Consider the following 21,967-nt stretch of genomic DNA (forward strand, 5'->3'; position numbering starts at 1 on the left):
AGAAAGAGTCAAAGCGGCGTAAGTTAAAATTCATAGTAACAAAATATTGAGGAACAGATTAGTCAAAAGTGTAAACCAATAAAGTCCTTAACCTACGCCCCCTTTCACCACTTAAGAAATCAAATTCTTCCTCCCTTTTAATCGTAAAGTCTTTCAAAAATCTGAAATTCTGCTTAAATCTTCCCAGTAAATTCGCTGAATTTTCTGTTTAGCTATCGATTCGCATCTTCTATTGATTGCCGCTGTGTAAATACGTTGACGCTGGTGCATGCCTGTGCACCCCATAATAGGAGTTGGAATTTAATTCTTTTTGGTGGGAAAATTAGGGTTTGATTGTTTTAGTCGACAAGGGTGGAAATTGAGATGTTGGAGGCGAACGCTGAGGAGGGATCATCGGGGATTGTGGATGGGATGTTTAGCGCGGACGATGAAAGCGACGATGTTTACATCGATTTTGATTCTTTCTGGAAACTCATGGGCGCGCCCGCTTCGCCTTCGCAGGTTGTTTTTGTGGTTCGTGGATCAGTTTCTACTTACATAATTGGAATTGCTATATGTAAAGCGTATTTATTGAATGCAATGAATGGATTGGAAGTATAAGTTGGTGATCACTAGCTTTTTCCTTTCTTGAATAGATTAATGCTTCTAAACACTTGCCACTTGGAGGAGTGGGTGATATGGCCGCGCATGATTCTTGCATTACTGTGTAATTGACTTTATTTAATTAGGATATATCTGATTTTACTTATATTGTGTATTTCGTCAAGTGTGTTATGAGTAATTGTGTTTGATAATGCATGTTTAATATTTCTCTACATGCATATCATGTATCAATCTGATTGTGATCAGAATTATATGGCACTGCCACAAGACTCACAACCAACTGAAAATAGGTTTAACTTAGCCTAGAACTTCCAACAGTTCTTATGTTTTTGTGAAAAATCCTTTTTTCTTTCTTTCTGAATTTAAGTTTACCATGTTATTTTGGAAGAAGTTGTTTCTATCAGTTTGAGTTATGTCATCTTAATGGACAATTCTCTTTGTTATATTTTGTAAAAGTGGAGGAAATTTACTAATGTAAGATATGGAATTACTTGGCTTGGTCATGCAATATGTGCAGCATGCTGTTATGCTTTATGCGTGGATAAAATAACAGAGATGAAAGCATAGTTCTTTGGTGAATTAAGTTCCCCCTCTTGCAATTTCCATCAAGTCTCCAACTTGTTAACAGATTGTGAAGTGCTTTGTGACATTGTTTCACTCCAATTCCTCCCATGTTCCATCTCTGTTCTCTTTCTTTTATCTTCTCGATGCTCTCTGTTAGATTGCTTGTCTGCTTCGACGATCTGGATTAAATTATAATTTTCGTTACTCTGTTGGAAATTACTTCACTTTTATAAAGTTTTAGGTGAGGTGCGTGAGTTGTGATTCCAGTTGCTGTTAATTTGCAGGGTAATATATTGGAAGACCTATCTTTTATTGATGTCCCACAAGGTTGGTAAGCAGCCTTGTAGATTTGTAAATTTGTTTTTTCCTTCTGGGAACTGATCGACGAGTTCTTTCTATTTTTGTTCTAGGCCACTATTGGAATTCCATTTTAATGAAGGAGATTAGATTTATTTCGACTTAGGGAGTGACGCATAAGCGTTATGCGTCGTTAAAAGACGCATAACCCTTATGCGTCACTCCCTAATGACGCATAACCCTTATGCGTCACTCCCTAATGACGCATAACCCTTATGCGTCTTTCAGTCAGCTTTTAGAAGGCAGAAGCAGCGCACAAAATACACTTTCAATTAAACCATGTCATTTTATAAATTTAATATTTTAAAAGAACGTAATCAATTAAATTTAACTAACATATAAATGTATAAAGGACATTTTAATTAGGAGAAAGAGCAATCAATGGTTGAAATAATAATATACATTCAGATAAATGCATTTCTTAATGATATTTTAAACATTTTTTTGCTATAGAATGTCATATTTTACATCACGAAATGACATGTTTTATGTTATAGAATGAAATATTATACAATATGTAATGATATCGTTAAACGTAACGAATTAAATTTATATGTCATTTTACTATCTTAACCGTTGAAAGAATAATACAATCAAACAAATCCATCTCTTTTCTTTCCCGATAACTTAGTATATCGAAAAGATTACAGATTAAACAATTGGATGAAATTCGAGGCCTCAAACTAAAGTAAGCCTTCTTCACACGCTTCGCCTTTCACCGCAATCCATCTCTCAGGTCGATTATCCCTCAGGTCCGGCGGTAGCGCCAGCTCCTGCCAGCGGCACCGGGAGCTTGAGTGGTGGCTTTTTGGCGGTGGTGCTGGGGGCGATGTTGGTTGCGGTGTGAAGAAATTTGGGATTTTGCTAATGGTGAAGGAAGTAGGAATGGTTTATTTGTTTGATTCTTTTGGAATGGAGTTTATTTAGTGACGCATAATGCTTATGTGTCACTAAAGAAAGACGCATAATGCTTATGCGTCACTAAAGAAAGACGCATGATGGTTGTGCGTCTCTCTATTAACGACGCATAATGGTTATGCGTCACTCCCTGTGTCGGAATACAACTAAAGCCCTTCATTAAAATGGAATTCCATTAACATGCATTACCAAAAAAAGAATTTTTCCACTGATCGATAGAGTCCAACATTTTTCTGGGTACATTTTAGGGTAGATGGGAAAATTATTTTAGTGAGATTAAACATTTGGTTTCAACGTGAAATGATAATGATTTACTGCATCTTGCTATAAATGCCTCATTTTCAAAGTCCAATTTTATTTGTGATAGGAGTTCAGAATTCAAACGATATATTTTTGTCAAAAGCTGAGATACCAGGATCTAGTGTACTATCACCCTCACACAACTCTGAAACCTCAGATTCTAGGACTGGAAGTTCAGATGGCATCTCAGGATCTGCAGGAGCTTCTTCTGCAATTGTGGGTGCTGGAATGCGAGAACCTTCTCCACAGTTCAGTAAAGCTGAGCACAGCTGCTCTATAACTGTCACTGACGGAATATCGGTCCAAGAAAATGGCCGTTCTGATAGTTCTATAGTTGGTTGTCCCCAGACGCCATCATCATACAACCAAAATGATGGTGGCAGACCTCCATCTGGGACGTCCAATTCTTGTGACCCGTTGGGTTCGTATGGCACCCACCATGTTACTCATGATGGAGAGTCTTATGCTGATATTCACAAGAACCATGATAAGGATCTGATTGGATACTCTGGGCTAGATTTTCACTATGAAAGTAAGTCTTGATTTTAATGCTTCATTCTAGTGTTTTTGTTCTGTTTGTGCATAAATTATTAAATTTCATTATCAAGAATATATTAAATATTTTCCAATAAAAGTTACTCCCCACGTCCCAGAAAATAGTGCACACTTTGTCATTTTGGGATGTCCTGCAAAATAGTGTACACTTAATAGTGTACACTTTTTAACTTTCATTTTCTTGACACCTTTTCTTTTTACTTGACTCTAATTTTACGTACTTATTTACAAAACAACAATTATGGCCCACCATTATCTACATTAACTAACACAAATACAACAAAGTGGGGCCATTTATTTTTTCCTCTCACAAAACACTGCCTAACGTTTATAAAAACCTGTGTCACATCAAGGTGTGCACTATTTATGGGATGGGAGTACTAGGTTTTGATATTGTTTGTATATGTGACCAGAAACCTATGAAAAAACTAACCATTGGTCTTTTGCTGCAGACAAGGAGGATGTCTCAGCTATTGATGGAGATAGGATTTCTCTGGAACTTTCCCATACGGAGTCCAGTTCTTGTGAAATTAAATACAGTCGACATTCCAGATTTACTCCTGAAAATGGTGGCATGCACCTTTTCGGCTCAGATGGTCCATCCTATGATTCTCGTAGTTCTGGATTTCAATCCTTAGCTTGTGATGGAGGTAGGATGGTCAATGCTAAGGATGAAGGAGAAAATTTTAGCGACGACTCCATAAATGCAATACCATACATGTATGTGGCTGCTTCTCAGTTTGGGGAATGTACAACTGAATGTGGGAGTGGTAGAAGTGTTCCCTTAAATGGCCAAGTTGGATTTAGCTATTCCAGAGATATGAATACATTGCAGGCGGAGACAAAAAATCTTTCTCCTGATTCTCTGTCATGCATCTTTAGCCAGACAGGAGGTGATACCACCAATGAAATTGTTTCTAGAGCATCTGAAGTAGTTGACATGGCCAGTAGGAAATATCATGGGGATGTGAGTAAGCAGCCAGCTGTAAAAAGTATACAATGGTCTCCATCTGGTTCCTTCTCTTCGGTTTCGTGTGAGAACTATGTTTCATGCAGAGAGGATGAAGGCGAGGACATGCTTTTTGAGAGTGATTTCCTTCCTCAGGGTGTGTTTGGTCAGACTAACAACCAAAAAATAGGTATTTTTGCTCAGGATGGTAATTCTGATCTTCTGGTGTCATGTCAACCTGGCATATGGCCATTAGCGCCAGTTAAGGCAGAAATGAATTGTCAGAAGTTGGAAAATGAGGTATCAGAGTTCAACAATCTTTATCTTCCCATCATCAATTACCAAAGGGTTCAAAGTAACACATTAGAGCCCATCAATCTCGATGATTACTCTGATCTTTGTATTCTTGAGGATATGAGTACACCAGCAGTAGCCTCAAAGCCTGTTACAATAAATGAAAAGTTCTTGGCTGCTTCACAATATTCAACATCGATAGGCCCTGTTGACCAGATGACAATGGGGCATTCAAGGCTTAGGCCAAATGATGAACGGGTTATTTTCCAAGTTGCCGTGCAGGTGATTCAATAATTCAGACCTTATATGTTGGTTGCATGTTCTAAAATTTAATGTTATCATATTTGATGTGCCGAGTTAGCTTTTCTGAAGCTATAATAAATTGTTATGCATGCCTTCCCTATGAAAGTTCGTAGTTTTGTTTTGGATGATTGACCATGGTGAAGTTTTGCATATGTTGCAGGATCTTTCTCAGCCAAAATCAGAAGCTATTCCACCTGATGGTTTGGCTGTGGCTCTACTGAAACATCAGGTATGAAGTTCCCAACTCGGTTATTGGCTCTTCCAGGGGTATACACACATCTGATTGGTTTATGATCTTGAGGATTGAGGAGTAGTGACTTGGGTGAAGATTGGGTTTTCTTTTTTCTTTTTTTTTTTGTTTTTGTGTGGGTGGGGGGTGGTAGGGGGTGTGATTTGTGGGAGATGATGTTGCCTAGAGTTTTTAAGGCTATTTTCACTTTGTATTGTCGTCCTTATTCCTTCCTACAATTGAGTTCTCCTTATCCATGAATGCCCCTTGGCTAGAATTCACTGCTTTACCCAGATTAAATTTGTGCTTATTGGTGTTTGAATTGAAAAGGTCTTTTGGTTTATTAATCTTTTTAAAACTATATAGAAATTAAGCTTCAACAGAGACTGTCCAAATGTGTATTATGCTCTATGATTCACTTTATGTTATTCTTGAACGGATAGCTTTTCACTGTCCAAATGTGTATTCTATGATAGTTTTCTCAATCCCTACTGACTCTAGTTGAGCTAATGGGCAGCGCATTGCTTTATTCTGGATGGTTAACAAAGAGACGAAAGGTGCATGTTGTTCTGGTGGGATTCTTGCGGATGATCAGGTTGCTTTATGGTCTTTTCTTTCTGAAGGGTATATAATCAATCACCGGCATTAACTTTTTATTATATCTGTTATGGTAGGGACTTGGCAAGACAGTGTCAACTATTGCATTGATATTAAAAGAGAGGTCACCTTCTTTCAAAGCACCGGTAGCTAATACTATGAAACAATGTCAAATGGAGATGTGTGATCTCGACAAGGACAATGGAGCTTCTGATACTTACAATGGTTGCAAGAGTAACATGCAAACAAAGGGTAGACCGCCTGCTGGCACCCTTATTGTATGTCCAACAAGTGTTCTCCGGCAATGGTCTGAAGAGTTGTTCAATAAAGTGACTAGGGAAGCTAATCTTTCTGTTCTAGTTTACCATGGAAGCGGCCGCATTAAGGATCCTCTTGAGCTTGCTAAATATGATGTGGTGATTACAACATATGCTATTGTTAGCATGGAGGTGCCAAAGCAGCCTGTTGTTGATGAGAATGATGATCAATTTGGCACCCCTTTTAATGGATTCTCATCTAGTAAAAAAAGGAAGTTACCTGAAACTACATCTAATAAGTCAGCTAAGAGTAAGAAGAGTAAGAAACAAATTGATAATGAATTGCTTGAAACTATATCTGGCCCTCTTGCCAAGGTTGGATGGTATAGGGTTGTGCTGGATGAGGCTCAAACCATCAAAAACCACAGAACTCAAGTAGCTAGGGCTTGCTGGGGACTTCGTGCTAAGCGTAGGTGGTGCTTATCTGGTACACCAATTCAGAATGCAATAGATGATCTTTATAGCTACTTTAGATTTCTCAGGCATGAACCTTATGCTACTTTTAAGACTTTCTGTGAGCATCTGAAGTCACCAATCCATAGGAATCCTACGGTTGGGTACAAAAAACTGCAAGCAGTGCTGAAGACTATCATGTTGCGCCGAACAAAAGGTAAGATTATCTCTGTCTTCTAACCACTCTTGCGTCTAGCTTCTAGTCTATATTTCCCTTGCCCTCAATAACTATGGACAGTTTATTTGCTTTTCACTTTCTCCCCCCTTCAGTTCCTACACTTCTAAGTGCTTTATGTATCTAACAAGTTATCCATCGTCCAAAATTGCATTTGGAGCTATGGACCCTTCCCTGAAATGAGGTTTTGGTGAATTTGATTCTTATGATTTTTTGTTTCATGCGCATGATTGTGGAATTGCTTATTTTTGGACTTTCACAAGTTGAGTGTGCTTTAAACTTGCAAAATTGATTTCACTTTATTTTCTTGTGCACTTGATAGTCTATTCAGGGGCGGAGCTACGGTGGGGCATGGGGATCCTCTATGCGGCACCGATACGGATACGCGTATCGGTATCCGAAGGATACGGATACGCGGATACGGCTCTTTCCCAAACAACCCGATACGCGGATACGTTTTAACTATTTTTTTTAATAAATAATAATAGTGCAAAATAAATTACAAAATAGATATTCTAATTCAACATAGAGACATTAAAGGTCTATTACACTCAAAATAACATGATAGCAGCAGGTTCTAAATTAGGAAATAATTAAAAGGTAGTAGCAAACTAGCATCAAGCCATCAACATCAAGCTTCTTCCTCATTCCCCGTCTCCTCCAGCTCCACACCTTCATCCTCGGCATCACCCAATCCAAATGATACAGCCTGCAACTCAGGTTCATCAATGGAGAGGTCAGCAACTTCAAGAAGACCAACACCACTAAGGGAATCAAAAGAATCTCCCCCAACATCCCACATCCTTGTCTCTCCTTTCTTGTATGCATCAGTTCTTCTTGACAAATGTCTCAGATTTGAGTGCACAAAGACCAAATCTTCAGCCCGCTCAGGAGTTAAGGCATTTCTCTTGACACTATGGATGAAGCTATATGTGCTCCAATTTCTTTCACAGCAAGAAGAAGAGGCCGGTTGGCTGAGCAGTTTCATGGCCAAACTCATCAAAAGAGGGATAGATTGTCCATGATTTGTCCACCATGTCATTGGGGAAACAGCCCATCTATCATGTATAGAATCAGGGTCATTGAATTCTTCTGAACAACTAGAAACCTTGCATATTCTTCCTTCACTGCAGCCAACTCTTGCGGTATGCGAAAGAATTTCTTGAAGCAAGTCATCCTCATTTGTGATATTTCCTTGTCCTTGTGGGGGGGTAGTCGGCCAGCACCTTCTTGAAGCCACATGTTGCTGTAAAATCTGGAATTGGCAGCAATTTAGATCATGAAGTTAAAATGAAAAAAATGAAGAGCAAAGAATCTGAATTTTAATTGCACAGTGCATATTACCTTGGATTGAGTGAATGAGCCAAACAATGAAGTGGATTATTGCCTTTTGTCCACCTAGCAATCAATATATCATGAATAACAGAGTAGAGGTCTGACTCCTCATTTGGTTCCTTCCCTTCATACAAATATATTTCTTTCTTCACTTTCTCCATAATATATTTCCTCCACCAGGTTTAGGCTTCTCTAGAATGGTGACATGATCCCACAATGGAGCCCTGATATCAGTTATTTGTCTGGACCCAGATCCAACACTAGAACTAGCAGCAGAACTAGCACTAGAACTAGCAGCAGTAGCACTCAGATTTGGAGATGCCATACTGCTGAAATTATAATTGAATTGAATTGGGGGAGCAAAAAACTGAATTATAACATAGAAAGCGATGGCAAAAATAGATACATAAAACGAAAAATCTAAAAAAAAAGCATACCGAATCTATGGAGGCGGGGAGTTTTTGACCTAGCTGCGGCTTTCTCAATTGTGTGGAATCTTATATTGTATAGAGCATCATTATTTATAGAGCTAGATTTGTTCATCCAGCTGCAATGGGCTACATCACAAATGGGCTTTTTGGTCCAGCCCGTTAATTCTATCGGGCCGGCTCCTTTAGATGGGCTTTAAACTGGGCCGTATCCACCGAGATACGTATCGAATCTGAGGTTTCCCGGCCCAATACGGCCCATCCCGCGGATACGCCCAGGATACGTATCCGTCGCGTATCCGTCGCGTATCGGTATCGGATACGTATCCGATACGCGATACGGCAACAAAGTGAAGTATCCGTGTTATATAGGGGATCCTTGGCCCCCCAGCCATTCGAGTTTTGCCTATAATATATATATATATATTCAGATACGCTATTAAAAAATATTGATAGCGCAGTTGGCAAGTGGTCTGATCTTTAGATCATACTTTCGTGCAGGTGCTGAGTTCAATTCTCAGCTATGCCATTATTTTTTCAATATTTACCCACTGCTAGTAGTTACTGCTAGTAGCAACTCCTTATTTCTCGTCAAATCATCATTGCAATATTTACCCAATGTCTTTTAAATACTATTTTCAAATATTTACGCAAAGTTATTCTAATTTATTTGTTGTCAAATTATATTTTAGAGATGTGCTATATTTACTCAATAATTTTTACTGTCAAATCACTTTTAAGCGATAGTGTTATATTTAAACAATGACTTTTAAAGGTTATAGTTTGAAAGAATGTTATTTGTTCAATGACTTGTGAATATTGTAATCTATATTAATAAATATTATATTTTAAACTACTTTTTTATTGGTATTGTAATATAGAGTAAATGAGTAATTAATAGCTTCATGCAGATTTTATAGTATGTATAATTAAACAATTTTGCTTTATTTATGAAAAACTTAATTGTATTAGTAGGTAGAATACTTTTTAAGTCATCACAAAGTGTATATATCAATTATTCTTGATTAGATTAAATTTGCTTGATATGCATTTAATTCTCGAGTACTAGTACATATCTAAAAATATCTCGTTATTTTTAAGATCTTCAAGACAAAAAAAACTTCTTCCTACGACTAATTTTGATGACAAAAACATTGAGAGATACATGCAACTATTAACGGTGGTAGAGCTAAAATTGTTCTTCTTCATGGGCCCCTCACCGCAAAATTCCTGGCTCCGCCACTGAGTATATTATACCACTTAGTCACCTACTGTGATGAAGCTGAGCAAGCTTAGCACGTATGAGTTTATATTTAGAAAAAACACTTTTCCCCATTGTTGTGTAGTTTAATTCTAAACCATAGGATTAGAAATGCAGTGCCCCAGCTAGGTTTTCTGGCTTCCACAAATGGAGATATTTCTCATTAATGAAGAATCATCTCTCTGGAGTGTAATACTATTTTGGTGGTAACTTTGATTCAGGTACTTGTATTGATGGGGAGCCAATTATTGATCTTCCACCAAAAACTATAGAATTGAAAAGGGTTGATTTCTCCATGAAGGAGCGCGATTTCTATCGCAGACTTGAGGCTGATTCAAAGGCCCAATTTGCAGTACGTTAACAATACTATTAAATGCAATTTTGTCTATAAGTATCTTTGTTAATTTTGTAACTCCTTGACCTCTGTTTCTGCTATTGTCAGGAATATGCAAAAGCAGGGACAGTCAAACAGAACTATGTGAACATATTATTAATGCTTCTGCGGCTTCGACAGGCTTGTGACCACCCTCTTCTTGTTAAGGGGTTCGGTTCTACTACACAAACGACTTCCTCCATTAACATGGCTATGAATTTTCCCCTGGAAAAAAACATTTTCCTTCTGAATCGTTTGGAAGGCTCTTTGGCAATTTGTGGGATATGCAGTGTGAGTATATAAAATTATTTCTTCTGCTGTCATCAGCTCTTTTTCTTTAAATGTTGAGTTGTATTGTAGAGGACCCATGACTCGTATGAATCTTATACTGTGAATACATTACAGGATCCACCTGAAGATGCTGTAGTAACTGTCTGCGGGCATGTCTTTTGCAACCAGTGCATTTGTGAGCATATGATTGGTGATGATACCCAGTGTCCCTACAAAAGTTGCAAAACTCGTGTTACTTTCCTCACACATATTTTCTACCACCACATTACGGAATGCTATATCAGATAACCCAAAACAAGAAAATAACCACACCTTCAACTGCTCTGATTCTGAGCTTGCTAAAGTTTCTGGATCTTGTTCATCAAGCTATCCAGAAGGTTCTTCCAAAATTAAAGCTACTATGGAGCTCTTGACCGGTTTGTCTAAGCCACATGTTCCTGCATCAACATTGAGTTTCTTAGAGCCGAATGAAGGATGTTCAGATTTGTTGCATGATTGTGACTCAGTGGGAGAGAACGGAACTCCAGACATAAAACATGTTTCTAATAGTTCTGTTAAAGTTGCAGGGGAGAAGGCAATTGTGTTCTCCCAGTGGACAAGGATGTTGGATTTGCTTGAAGATTATTTGAAAAGTTCATCCATTCAATACCGCAGACTTGACGGAACAATGCCTGTTTCTGCCAGAGACAAGGCAGTGAAAGAATTTAAAAGTCGTCCAGAGGTTTGTTACTCTTTTGGCATGCTGTCGATTAGTTTAGTCTTTTGCAAGTTTCAAGGTGATGTTTACTCGAACTTTGTGCTAGGTTACTGTCATGATCATGTCTCTGAAAGCCGCTAGTCTTGGACTGAATATGGTGGCTGCTTGCCACGTCATCCTCCTTGACCTCTGGTGGAATCCGACGACTGAAGACCAAGCTATAGATAGAGCACATCGTATCGGGCAGACACGGCCTGTCTCAGTTTATCGTCTGACTGTGAAAGATACAGTAGAAGATCGCATTTTGGCCTTGCAGGTACCTCCTCTCACTTGGAATAATATCATCCCCTTTATGTCATTGTTTGGGTTATGTTGTGACACTGCTTTTATTCAGGAAAAGAAGAGAGAGATGGTTGCATCTGCCTTCGGTGAGGACGAGACGGGTGGTCGACAAACTCGGCTCACTGTGGAAGATTTGAAGTATCTATTTCAGGGTTGATTAAGACATTTCTGACAGAGTATTCTTTAACATTTTACAGCATTTTGAAAAGCTTGATTGATAGCCTAGCATTTACTAGAAAAGATGATTAGGCTTAGAATAGAGTGCATAGATTTTTGAGAACAGATTGTTAATATGTTTACAGAGAAGCAAATCACTTGCTATCTCCTTGTGTATAGCTTTTATAGAGTTCCGTCACATAAACATATCTTTCTAGTCAATATATTTTTCCTACTTCTTGATATTCACTATTCAGTGAGTAGTTTATACTTTACACTGTTTAATTTTTACTGCTTAATAATAATCTCAGTTATTGTTCCAGAACCACAAATAAATTTGGTAGTGTCTAACTTCACTCCACTTGCAAAGTGGATTATAACAACTGCAAAACTTAAATACAATGTTAAACCATGGCTGCTACCGAGGAATTCCATGAGCATGCAAACCGATGAGTATTTAAAGACAGTTCAATACTGTAACTACACGAGCATTACTGATTACTCATTACAGAAACTACAAAATGCTAGTATCAAAACAGAAGGTATGGTTACAGAACGGAATGACCTTAATTAAAACTAAAATCGGGTAATACCCCTTACCCGAAAAAAATCACAACCTTACCCAAACCCGTAAAATTGGGATCCGCTACCCATTTTCCACCCCTAAAACGAGTATATTTTTTCATCAAGGGAAGTGAAGAAGGTATGTATAAAAATAATGTGCTTCCTTTGATAGATTAAGTATATAATAAATATGTATACATACTCTAACACCAAGGTCTCATGGTGTAGTTGTTAGGACATTGGACTCTGAATCCAGTGGGACCTTTTTTAATTAATTTTGAACATAACATTCATTTGTTTTCTTCATTCATGTCATATATACTCGTCTTTAGTTTTTATCTTGAGCTTTTCTTCGTAATACATACTCCATGTTGCATTCTTCTTGTTTGAAGACTGCCGTCCTGTTATTGAAATTTCAATCTCCTGTTCTGTTTCAAGAAAATCTAGTTCAATATGCATAGACTTAGGAGCTGGTTTTCATTTTGTTTGCTGTGAAAACTGTAACAGGCAGACTTGCATATCAACTAAAAAAACATAAGATTGGAGGAAAAAAGAGAAACATAAAATTTGGATCCAAAGAGATAGACAGACAGTACTATAGTGAGTGAGTATTCATTCTTGTTTGAAGACAGCAAACACATAGAAGTAGAATCAAGATTGTTGGAATATAATGAATGAAATGCAATTATGAGATGATTTCATACAATTCAATTTCAATCACATCTCTCCTCCAACCACCTAATAATATCAGCACGAACAATCGCAACATTTTCATCAGTTTCCCCAAAAACAAGAGAGTGCATCATCCCCTCATAAATCTCGATGCTCTTGTCCTCACTCCTCGCCAATTCATACAGCTCTCTGCTCACATCCGGATCCGTCACCACGTCAGCATCTCCGTGCATCACCACAAACGGAATCTCCACATCCCTCAATCGCTCACTCACGCACTCCGTAACCCTGATCAGCTCCACCACCGTCCCCAATCTCGGCTTCCCTTTATACATCATCGGATTCATCGCCGCGATTATCTTCTTCTCCCCCACCTTCACCGATTTCTCAACCAAATCCGCCGTCGGCACCACCGCCAGCGTCGGCGCGAACCTCGCCACCGCCGTCAGGATCTGCGGAATCGGCCACCTGGGCTTCACCTTCTCCGAGATCTTGCACATGGGCGCCATCAAGATCGCGTCTTTGAAGAATTCCGACCTCTTGAGTTTGAGTGGGGGTTTCTCAAAAATTGGATCTTGGGCTATCGCGAAATCGAAGAATGAGAGAGCGTCGTCTACGACGACGTCGACGTTAGGGACGTAGGCTTTGAGGCCTTGGGAGCGGCCGTGGCCGTGGAGGTCGAGGGGGCGAATCCGTTCTGGGCGAGGAAGATTGGGGTGGCCTGAAAGGTCCAGCTGATGCCATTGCCATAGCCATGGTCCATACAGATGACGCCGCGTGGAGCCCCGGATTTGATTGGCTGCCATGATTTGGTGAATAGGGTTAGCCCACTGGCTGCTTTGTAGTAGAAGTTGCTTGATTTGATTCCCTGTTCTTTGTAATACTCTTCTTCTGGAGTTTCTCCCCAGTAATGAGGTATAGCCATTTCTTCCTCCATTTTTCTCCCTTCTCGCAATTGGATTCTTTTTTTTAATCAAAGTATAATTGGAATTGCTTCCTAGAAAGTTCTGGTTGGTGGAGACTGACCAGAATAATGTGGTGGCAAACAGCCCTTACTTTTCTTTTTTCGTTGTTGCCGATGTGGGGGTAGAGATGCCCACCGGTTCCGGTTCCGAACCGGAACCGTGACAATTTTCTCGAACCGGAACCGTCGCATTTGGAACCGCGGTCCGGTTCCGGTTCAAGATTTTTCGAACCGGAACCGTCACCGAACCGCCGGTTCCGGACGGTTCGGAACCGCCGGTTAACCGGCAAACCGCCGGTTCGGGCGCGTAAAACAAGGTGTCAGGGATGGGGCCGCCGGCGGCAGCTTTTCAGCGGCAAAACCGGCCTGAACCGCCGGTTTTTCGTCGGTTAACCGGCGGTTAACCGTGAAAACCGGCGGTTAACAGCCGGTTCAGTGGCTTTCGATGCGGCGCGGAACACGAGGCGACAATGGCGTAGCTTTTGCAGACGGTTCGTTGACCGAACCGGCGGTTTTGTCCCGGAAACCGGCGGTTTTCCGCCAAAACCGCCGGTTTTCCAAAATTTTCAAATTTTTTTTTTCAAATTTCAAATTCGAATTCTTCCATTTTCTCCCTCATTTTTATCTATAAATACCCCCCTCTATCCTCATTTACATTTACCCCACTCTTGTGTTAATAAGAGTTTCTCTCTTCAATCTCACAATTCTCTCTCTTTGTCTCCAATTTCTCATTTGTGCTATTGTGCTTCCATTTAATTACTCAAGTGCTATTCTTATTAAGCATTGTTATACACTTTATACTTGTTCCCGTAGTTCTATAAGTTGTCTTTCTTTCTCAATTGATAAAACAAAAAAAATATATATTATTTCATATTTCTACATTTTTACTATATATCAAGATGTCTTCATCCCGAGAAGGTCGTGTTGATAAGGGAAAGGGAAAGTCCAAGAGGCCATCTCGGAGAGCCGTTATTGATGAGATTTCTCAAATGAACATGGATGCGTGGCAGGTTAATATTTATTATCTACTAATTTAATTAATTTTGATTTACATTACATTATTGTTCATAATTTTATTTGATATTTACAATACAAATATTATTTTGTAGTTGAGCTCAACTTAAATTTGAAAAGTTTAACTTTGAAAGTTTAACTTAAATTTGAAAAGTTTAACTTTGAAAGTTTAAGTTGAGCTCAAGCCCTTTTCAATTTAATTTTTTTCCCCCATTTCATGTTTTTTTCAATGTAAATTATATTACATTGTTGTATGTCGTATACTTGTAGTTGTAGATGTATATATATTGTAATTTGTAATGTATCGTTGTCCGTTACAACTCAAACTCAATAAAATTGATATCATTTTCTCCTTATTCGCCGTATTTCTATTTGAATTATACATTGTCTTGTTCCAATTTGTTGTATAAATCCAAATTTCAAAAAATAAATAAAAAAAATACAACCGAACCGCGAAACCGCCGGTTCCGAACCGGAACCGCCTAAACCGCCGGAAAAACCGGCGGTTCCGAACTGGAACCGGAACCGCCGGTTTTCGAACCGGAACCGGAACCGTGAAATAGCCTCACGGTTCGGTTCCGGTTCCGCCTTCGACCGAACCGGAACCGCCGGTTCGTGAACCGTGGGCAACACTATGTGGGGGATTTTGACATTGTGGGGGTAGTTATCATAAATATTTTACTTGAATTTTATTTGTTTATTTATTTCTCCATGACTCATGGTCAACTGCATTTTGGAATCATAAAGCTTATCTGCTGTTGGGGGGTTTACATAAACAGTGAAAATTAAAGCTAATGTACACTTAGTCAAAAAGGAGGGGCTAGGCTAATTAAAGGTGCTTTTGATTATTTCATTATGATTTCTGTTATTTACTCTGTTTTACTTTCATTATTCTTGGATTACTCTTCGGTTTAATTGGTTTGAAAGATGTAAGAATTGAAGGGGATATTTTGACACGGTTTTATTGTTTCTCCTCTACTTTTGTTGGAAACTTGTAGTACTACTTATTATGGACTGTTTTCCTTCAAAATCCAGAAAATCTTATGCTGTGGAGGAACATAAGTTGATGTATTGAGAATCAGGCTACTCAATAAACATGATTGGTGAGTCGTGAATAAGCCATGTGACGTCCTCAAATATATTATTCCTAGATGCATATGCTGATAAATTTATCATTTTCTACCACTAACCAAGGCGACAAATTCATCCATGATAAGAATAAAGGATAAAGCAATATAGCAAGAACTCCTTCCCACTTTTTGAATGGAGCACTTTTGACTGAGATTACAAAGTTTTACACATCGGAAACTGGATAGAATTATACTTGCTCGATTAGTAGTAGCTGCAATGAAGTTTAAAAAAGTAGACATTCTTTTATAGAAGTGGATTAGGCATATCTCAAAGAACTTTAGGCCTTTTGAAAAGAAGGGTTTGTTAATTCTCTCGTATGATCTTAGTCTGCCATGGTCTAGGTGGTGTTCGCTATCGATTGTTTCCCTAATCAAAGCACCATCAGGGTCAAATTTGATCTCGAATCAGTGTTGATGAAGTAATAACTTACATAGCCTAGATTCTGCCTCTAGAAAAATTGATTCTAGAAATTTTTCTTGAATATTTTGCTTGGTTGGGAAAATATAGTTCCAGTTGTTTATGTCGTCCAAAGCTATATGCAGTGTGTAGGAAATTGACTTAGAGATAAGACTAAACGACTTTCACGTTTCGAAGACAGGCAAGCAGGCCTAACAGCAGCAAAAGACCCATCCATTAACTTATACCTTACATGCATAAAGTGAAAAAGCTCATGGATTGCAGATACATTACTATCGGCCACCAACGGCGTGGGGTTGCCCCATCTTTTCAAGTCACATTTTCATCATATTTCAACTTTTTAATTCTTAAAGTTTGTTTCGGTGTTTTGGAGTCTAGCTAACATATTCGGCTATAGCTACTCTGCTATATCATCTGTGGTAGATAAAAAAGATGAATGGCCAACGCAACTTCTTTCCCAACCAGTGCCATGGTTGACTTGAGAAAAAAAGGGCCTTAGTTGGAATGTAGTGCCACCGTTATAGTATTTCTCTCTCTCTCTCTCTCTCTCTCTCTCTCTCTCTCTCTCTCTACCTGATTTAGAATGTGCCTTAGAAATTTAATGAGATGTAGAACTTGGAGGGTTTTTATTGTAATAAATCACAAATAAGAAAAGATGACAGTAAATTATTCAGTTTCTTTGTTTCTTGAACAGATCACAAGATAGCTCTTTCAGCAAAGAACTTTACACGATATTCCACTTGACGGCTGCATAGGTTTTGTAATTAAGATAAAATTCTCAAGGTTTGTCTCAAAAAGAGCCATTTTCTCCCTTTTCGGCTCAAATAAAGACTATATGACAGCAAACTTGATGATGAAGGGGCAATGCTCAATCCATTAGATTTTGTCTCCCATTCTGGCATCCACGATTCTCAATACTCAACACATGGTCATCCATGATATGTGTCTGCACGATACAGATAGTGGCTTCATGCTGCTTGTTGGGAAAATTAATTTAATTAGTTTAGTATGCTTATTGATGTGTACACCACAAGCTTGATTTAAAACCTATAGAAATATAAAATTTCATGCATATAATAACATCTTGCACTACTTGTGACTGTAGTTTATTGAATATATAGACTGTTAAGTAAGGATATACATTTCTTGAATTAGATTGTGGAATTCATCTGTGGTTCTGAGCTCACACCTAAGAATATGCTCCACTAAATTAGTTGCTTTATGCTCCAAGACTATAATACCTACCATATTCGGAACCAACGTGAGAACTCATTTTGCTACACACTTTTGGAACAGTGTAGTCAGGAGTTGCCTATGAGAATGCTGAACTCATATTTTAGTGTATCCGCACTTACTTAACTGAAGCCAAGTTCTTAGTGCTCTCTATATTTTAAGAAACTTATGCAGATCCTTTTCTGGGCATTTCTTTGATATGAATTATCGAGGTAACGTGCTAATGATGCACATCTATGTCAGGCCACTACTATATTTGAGATTTATGCTAATTTGACATATACAGAGGATGGTCTTAGAAGGATTTATTATTATAATTATATAGTTTCCTGTATAAATTGCACTTGCCAATTTTGTTGAATTTATTTATTCGTTACAGATGTTCTCCTTCTCATTTTTCAACTAAATCAAGTTGAAATCCAACTCATGGTCCACATCCAAGTTGGCTGTTGCAATCATACAAATTCCATCACCTTGATTAAGCCACACACCATAAGGTTCGCCACAATCTTCTTTTCTTTCTTTCTTTTGATGATGAGATTCCAAAACAATAGGTCAACTTTTATCTACACACTGCACACACATACCACTAATTGAGAATATATACTGAAATATCATTTCACTTGCCACTTTGATGAAAAAAAGAAAAATGATTACGTGGTCAATATATGGGAAAAACAGCGCATGCTGCAAAAATCCGTCCCCGTTCAAATCTGATCCTCCTATTCTCTTTGTAATAGTAGCTTGATGTCACTGAAATTTGTACCTTGATTTGAATGATCATGATGTCATCATCACGCAAAAAGAATGGTTATGTGACTTTCTTTGACTGCGTGCTTCAATGATAGAGAAAGCCCATCTAATATTATCAAACTGTTTGCTTTGATTTGTTCATGTGATGTAGCATCAATAAAATCTCATACTATTTCAGATTCATGCATGTTTAGTCGTAGCTCCTATGCTTCCAGGCTTAGTCATCTTATCTAGTTCGAACTTATTAGAAACATCAATCAGTGAAATATTTTATGATTTAGAAATTAAGGGACTTGGGAGCTTGGGAAAGAACTTCAGCCATCATGTTAGTGATGCCTTCTACTAATGGTTATGAAATACTAATACTATTTGGATGCTTTTTCATCTAGACGTTAACCACACACCCACACCTTTTACACATGTAGGCAGTCAAATTAATAAACAAAAGAATGCACGATATTCAGTTAAAGCAAGTTTAGAGAAGTTGAATACGACTGTTGAAGAACAAGATTGCACTCTAGAAGAATATTGACTAATACAATTTGGAAATGTGTAGTTTAATCTTGATATATATATATCCACGTGAAGTTGATCCAACAACCCAAATGTAAATGGAGGCTCCACTCTAATTGGTGCTAGTTTAGCTATGTAATAACCTGCCTAAATTCATGTGAGAGGCCATAAAGTAATTGCTGACGAATTAAAAATGCTGTGTGCCACATAGAATATCTCACTAAAGACAATGTGACCACTCTCATTGTTTGTTAAACACATGTAATCCTCTATGTATAAATAAACATGCCAGTTTGGCATATTTTATCTCATAACCATCTCTGGATTGGTAGTTGATATCTCAATGGATATCGCTCTAAAAGTGCTCTTTGTCCTCTCTCTGAGTTTGGTTTCTATGAAACCTTTAGCCGAAGCCAGATATCGGCACTGGTCTAGTGAAATAAAATTTAATTCTTCAGCAGCCACTGAGGATCTTGTAACAAGTCTTCCTGGCCAACCTAGTGTAAATTTTAAACATTATGCTGGCTATGTCACAGTGAATGAAAACAATGGAAGAGCACTCTTCTACTGGTTTTACGAAGCCACAACTCTGGCTGATGAAAAACCTCTAGTGCTGTGGCTAAACGGAGGTAAGAGGGCTAAAATTGCCTCATAATGTTTTAGAATTCAACGAGCATGCATCACACATATGTATGCTACAATCTTATATAAAATCTTGAGGGTGCCAAGGTCTTCTAGAAGTATCGTATGCTTGTAGCATGATCCATTTGATGCAGAAGCATGAACGCTAAGCACATTTTCATCTGTCCTTGTCAACCTAATATCAATCTTTTAACCATATTTTTTCTTTAAATCTATCTAAACAAAAGATATAAGCAGTTTCCGTTCTATGCCATTTCTAAAGGCAGAGGATTCATCGTACATAAGTTTTGCTTCCCTTTAAATTATATGGTTCAAGGTTGTGGTTGTATGTTCCTTGTTTTTTCATTTTTACCTTTTTCTACTACCGTATTTGCTGCTGATATCAGGTTCTATATATCTTCTAGGTCCCGGTTGTTCTTCCGTGGGATATGGAGCAACACAAGAAATTGGGCCTTTCTTTGTGGACAGCGATGGGCGTGGCTTGAAATTAAATCCTTTCTCATGGACCAAAGGTTTGATTTTTCGTTTTCTTTTTTTCCATTATATAGCAAGAAGAAATATTCTCATCAGATCTAAAGCAAAACAAACTGGATATTGTAGCATGTTAATATATACAGGGATTGAAAAGTTATTTATGTATCCTGTTTGATGGTACAGAAGCCAACTTATTGTTCCTGGAATCTCCAATTGGTGTGGGCTTTTCATACACAAACACTAGTGGTGATTATGATAGTCTGGGTGATGACTTTACAGGTAAACCTTACTGTTATATTTTACTGTAAATCTGGTCCACATTTGGCTGACTGTATAACAAATTTTATTGGACTACTTTTTCCAGCAAATGATGCATATGCTTTCCTCCACAACTGGTTCCTCAAGTTCCCATCATATCAACATCGAATATTTTATATAGCTGGAGAGAGCTATGCAGGTATACTTATGCTCGATTTCCAGCACCCGTCTCTGTAAAAATTTGGTCTGATCTCATGTGTGTGTTTGATCAGGGAAGTATGTTCCTGAGCTGGCTGAAATCATTCATGACAAGAATACAGATCCCTCTTCCTTATTCATTAATCTCAGAGGCATACTGGTATTTAATCCTTTGAAATTTCTATTATTCACAAAATATAAGAAAAATACGTTGAACTCCCTTTTCTCTTGGTAGCTGGGCAATCCGGAGACACACGATGCAGAGGACTGGAGAGGCATGGTGGACTATGCCTGGAGCCATGCTGTGGTCTCGGATGAGACCTACAAGACCATTATCAAGTCCTGCGATTTTTACAGTGATGACACGTTGAACAACAGCGATTGCTATGCTGGCTGGGATGAACTGCTTACCCAGTATGATGAGATAGATATGTACAGCCTTTATACATCAGTGTGCATAGCTAATTCATCTGGTTTATCAAGTCAGCTCAAAGCCAGGAGGTCATCCAAGATGGTAAGTGCTATTATTTTTTTCTCTTGTTTCAACTATGGAAAATAGAAGGCCGAAAAAATGATCTTACATGTGTAGATGCCGAGAATGATGGGTGGTTATGACCCGTGCTTGGATGACTATGCCAAGTTTTACTACAATCAACCCCAGGTTCAGAAGGCCCTCCATGTCTCTGATGGAATCAGTCTCAAGAAATGGAGCTTATGCAAGTAAGCTTCAATTATTTTATTTTTATTTTTATTTTTATTTGAGGTGTACTCCTAGTGAGGATGTGCGGACAGATCACATTTCTTAGCTTGGTTGTCACTTTTCTAGTTAGAGGATAGTATAATAAATATCACTTTTTCTCATGATAATTGTGAGTTTGAGGATGTCTTCATGCCAGGTAGAGTTAGTTTCTAGACACTGACGTGATGTTCGACTGTGCAGTATGACGGTGTTTCATAACTGGTATGACACGAAGAAATCTGTTATTCCGATATACAAGAAGCTCATAGCTGCTGGCCTCCGGATATGGGTGTACAGGTATAGATATATAGACAGATGCTTCTTGTTAACATCTGATTTTGTTGGAATGGTTAATGTTAGTGAGAATTTGGTTTTGGTGTCAGTGGTGATACGGATGGCAGAGTTCCTGTTCTGTCGACGAGATACAGTTTGAGCTCGTTAGAACTCGCGATCAAGAGGGCGTGGCGACCTTGGTACCACGGGAAACAGGTACGAGGTGTTTGTTATTTCCAACAATTAAACCTTTAGGACGATGGCTGTGCGTGATCTCGATTTGATTTGTAGGTTAGTGGATGGGTGCAAGAGTACTATGGACTGACATTCGCCACATTTAGAGGAGCAGGACATGCTGTGCCCATCTTCAAACCCAGTGAATCCCTTGCTTTCTTTGCCTCCTTTCTTGCAGGAGAATCTCCACCTTCTCAGAGATGGAATTGAGCATTTTTCTACTTAATGTATCCAATCATATATTATAATTCACCATATATTAAACTCCATGATGCAAAGATTGGTCAAGTCTTGGCATTTTTGCTACTACAAAAATTACATTACTCAAATTATTATATAGTAGTACTATATTTCTTATCAAATTCTCGAGTGACTCTTTTCTAGTTAGTGG

At 38.4% G+C, this 21,967-nt stretch overlaps 1 protein-coding gene, 1 long non-coding RNA gene and 2 pseudogenes across 3 annotated transcripts; 2 read left to right on the forward strand and 2 right to left on the reverse strand.

Annotated features, from left to right (window-relative positions):
• The first annotated feature begins 56 nt into the window (after positions 1-56).
• Positions 57-11,742, forward strand: LOC121811651 (annotated as a pseudogene).
• Positions 7,067-8,766, reverse strand: LOC121811652. 2 transcript variants are annotated; one of them, XR_006052741.1, is made up of 3 exons: positions 8,387-8,766; positions 7,959-8,275; positions 7,067-7,869 (listed from the first exon to the last, which is right to left on the reverse strand). It is a non-coding gene; the product is annotated as an uncharacterized LOC121811652 (long non-coding RNA). The 2 variants fall into 2 exon arrangements; XR_006052740.1 differs by having other exon boundaries at positions 7,959-8,278.
• Positions 11,743-12,707: 965 nt separating the features above from the next.
• On the reverse strand, positions 12,708-13,834 carry LOC121741887 (annotated as a pseudogene).
• Positions 13,835-18,975: 5,141 nt separating this feature from the next.
• Positions 18,976-21,938, forward strand: LOC121741886 (serine carboxypeptidase-like 31). Its single transcript, XM_042134819.1, has 10 exons — positions 18,976-19,387; positions 19,805-19,912; positions 20,058-20,153; positions 20,239-20,331; positions 20,405-20,490; positions 20,566-20,844; positions 20,920-21,050; positions 21,271-21,366; positions 21,453-21,558; positions 21,634-21,938. Exons 1-10 carry the CDS (start codon positions 19,102-19,104, stop codon positions 21,784-21,786), a joined length of 1,434 nt encoding a protein of 477 aa, XP_041990753.1. The 5' UTR covers positions 18,976-19,101; the 3' UTR covers positions 21,787-21,938.
• Positions 21,939-21,967: the final 29 nt, after the last annotated feature.

Source organism: Salvia splendens, chromosome 7 (genome assembly GCF_004379255.2).
Source record: "Salvia splendens isolate huo1 chromosome 7, SspV2, whole genome shotgun sequence".
In the NCBI taxonomy this organism is placed as follows: domain Eukaryota; kingdom Viridiplantae; phylum Streptophyta; class Magnoliopsida; order Lamiales; family Lamiaceae; genus Salvia; species Salvia splendens.

What these genes read in the sequence shown, in the direction of transcription:
- LOC121741886 (XM_042134819.1), top strand. Translation starts at nt 19,102, where the DNA reads ATGGATATCGCTCTAAAAGTGCTCTTTGTCCTCTCTCTGAGTTTGGTT. An exon ending in AGCTGGAGAGAGCTATGCAG is followed by an intron (nt 20,332 to 20,404) that starts GTATACTTATGC and finishes GTGTTTGATCAG; the next exon opens with GGAAGTATGTTCCTGAGCTG. An exon ending in AAGAAATGGAGCTTATGCAA is followed by an intron (nt 21,051 to 21,270) that starts GTAAGCTTCAAT and finishes TCGACTGTGCAG; the next exon opens with TATGACGGTGTTTCATAACT.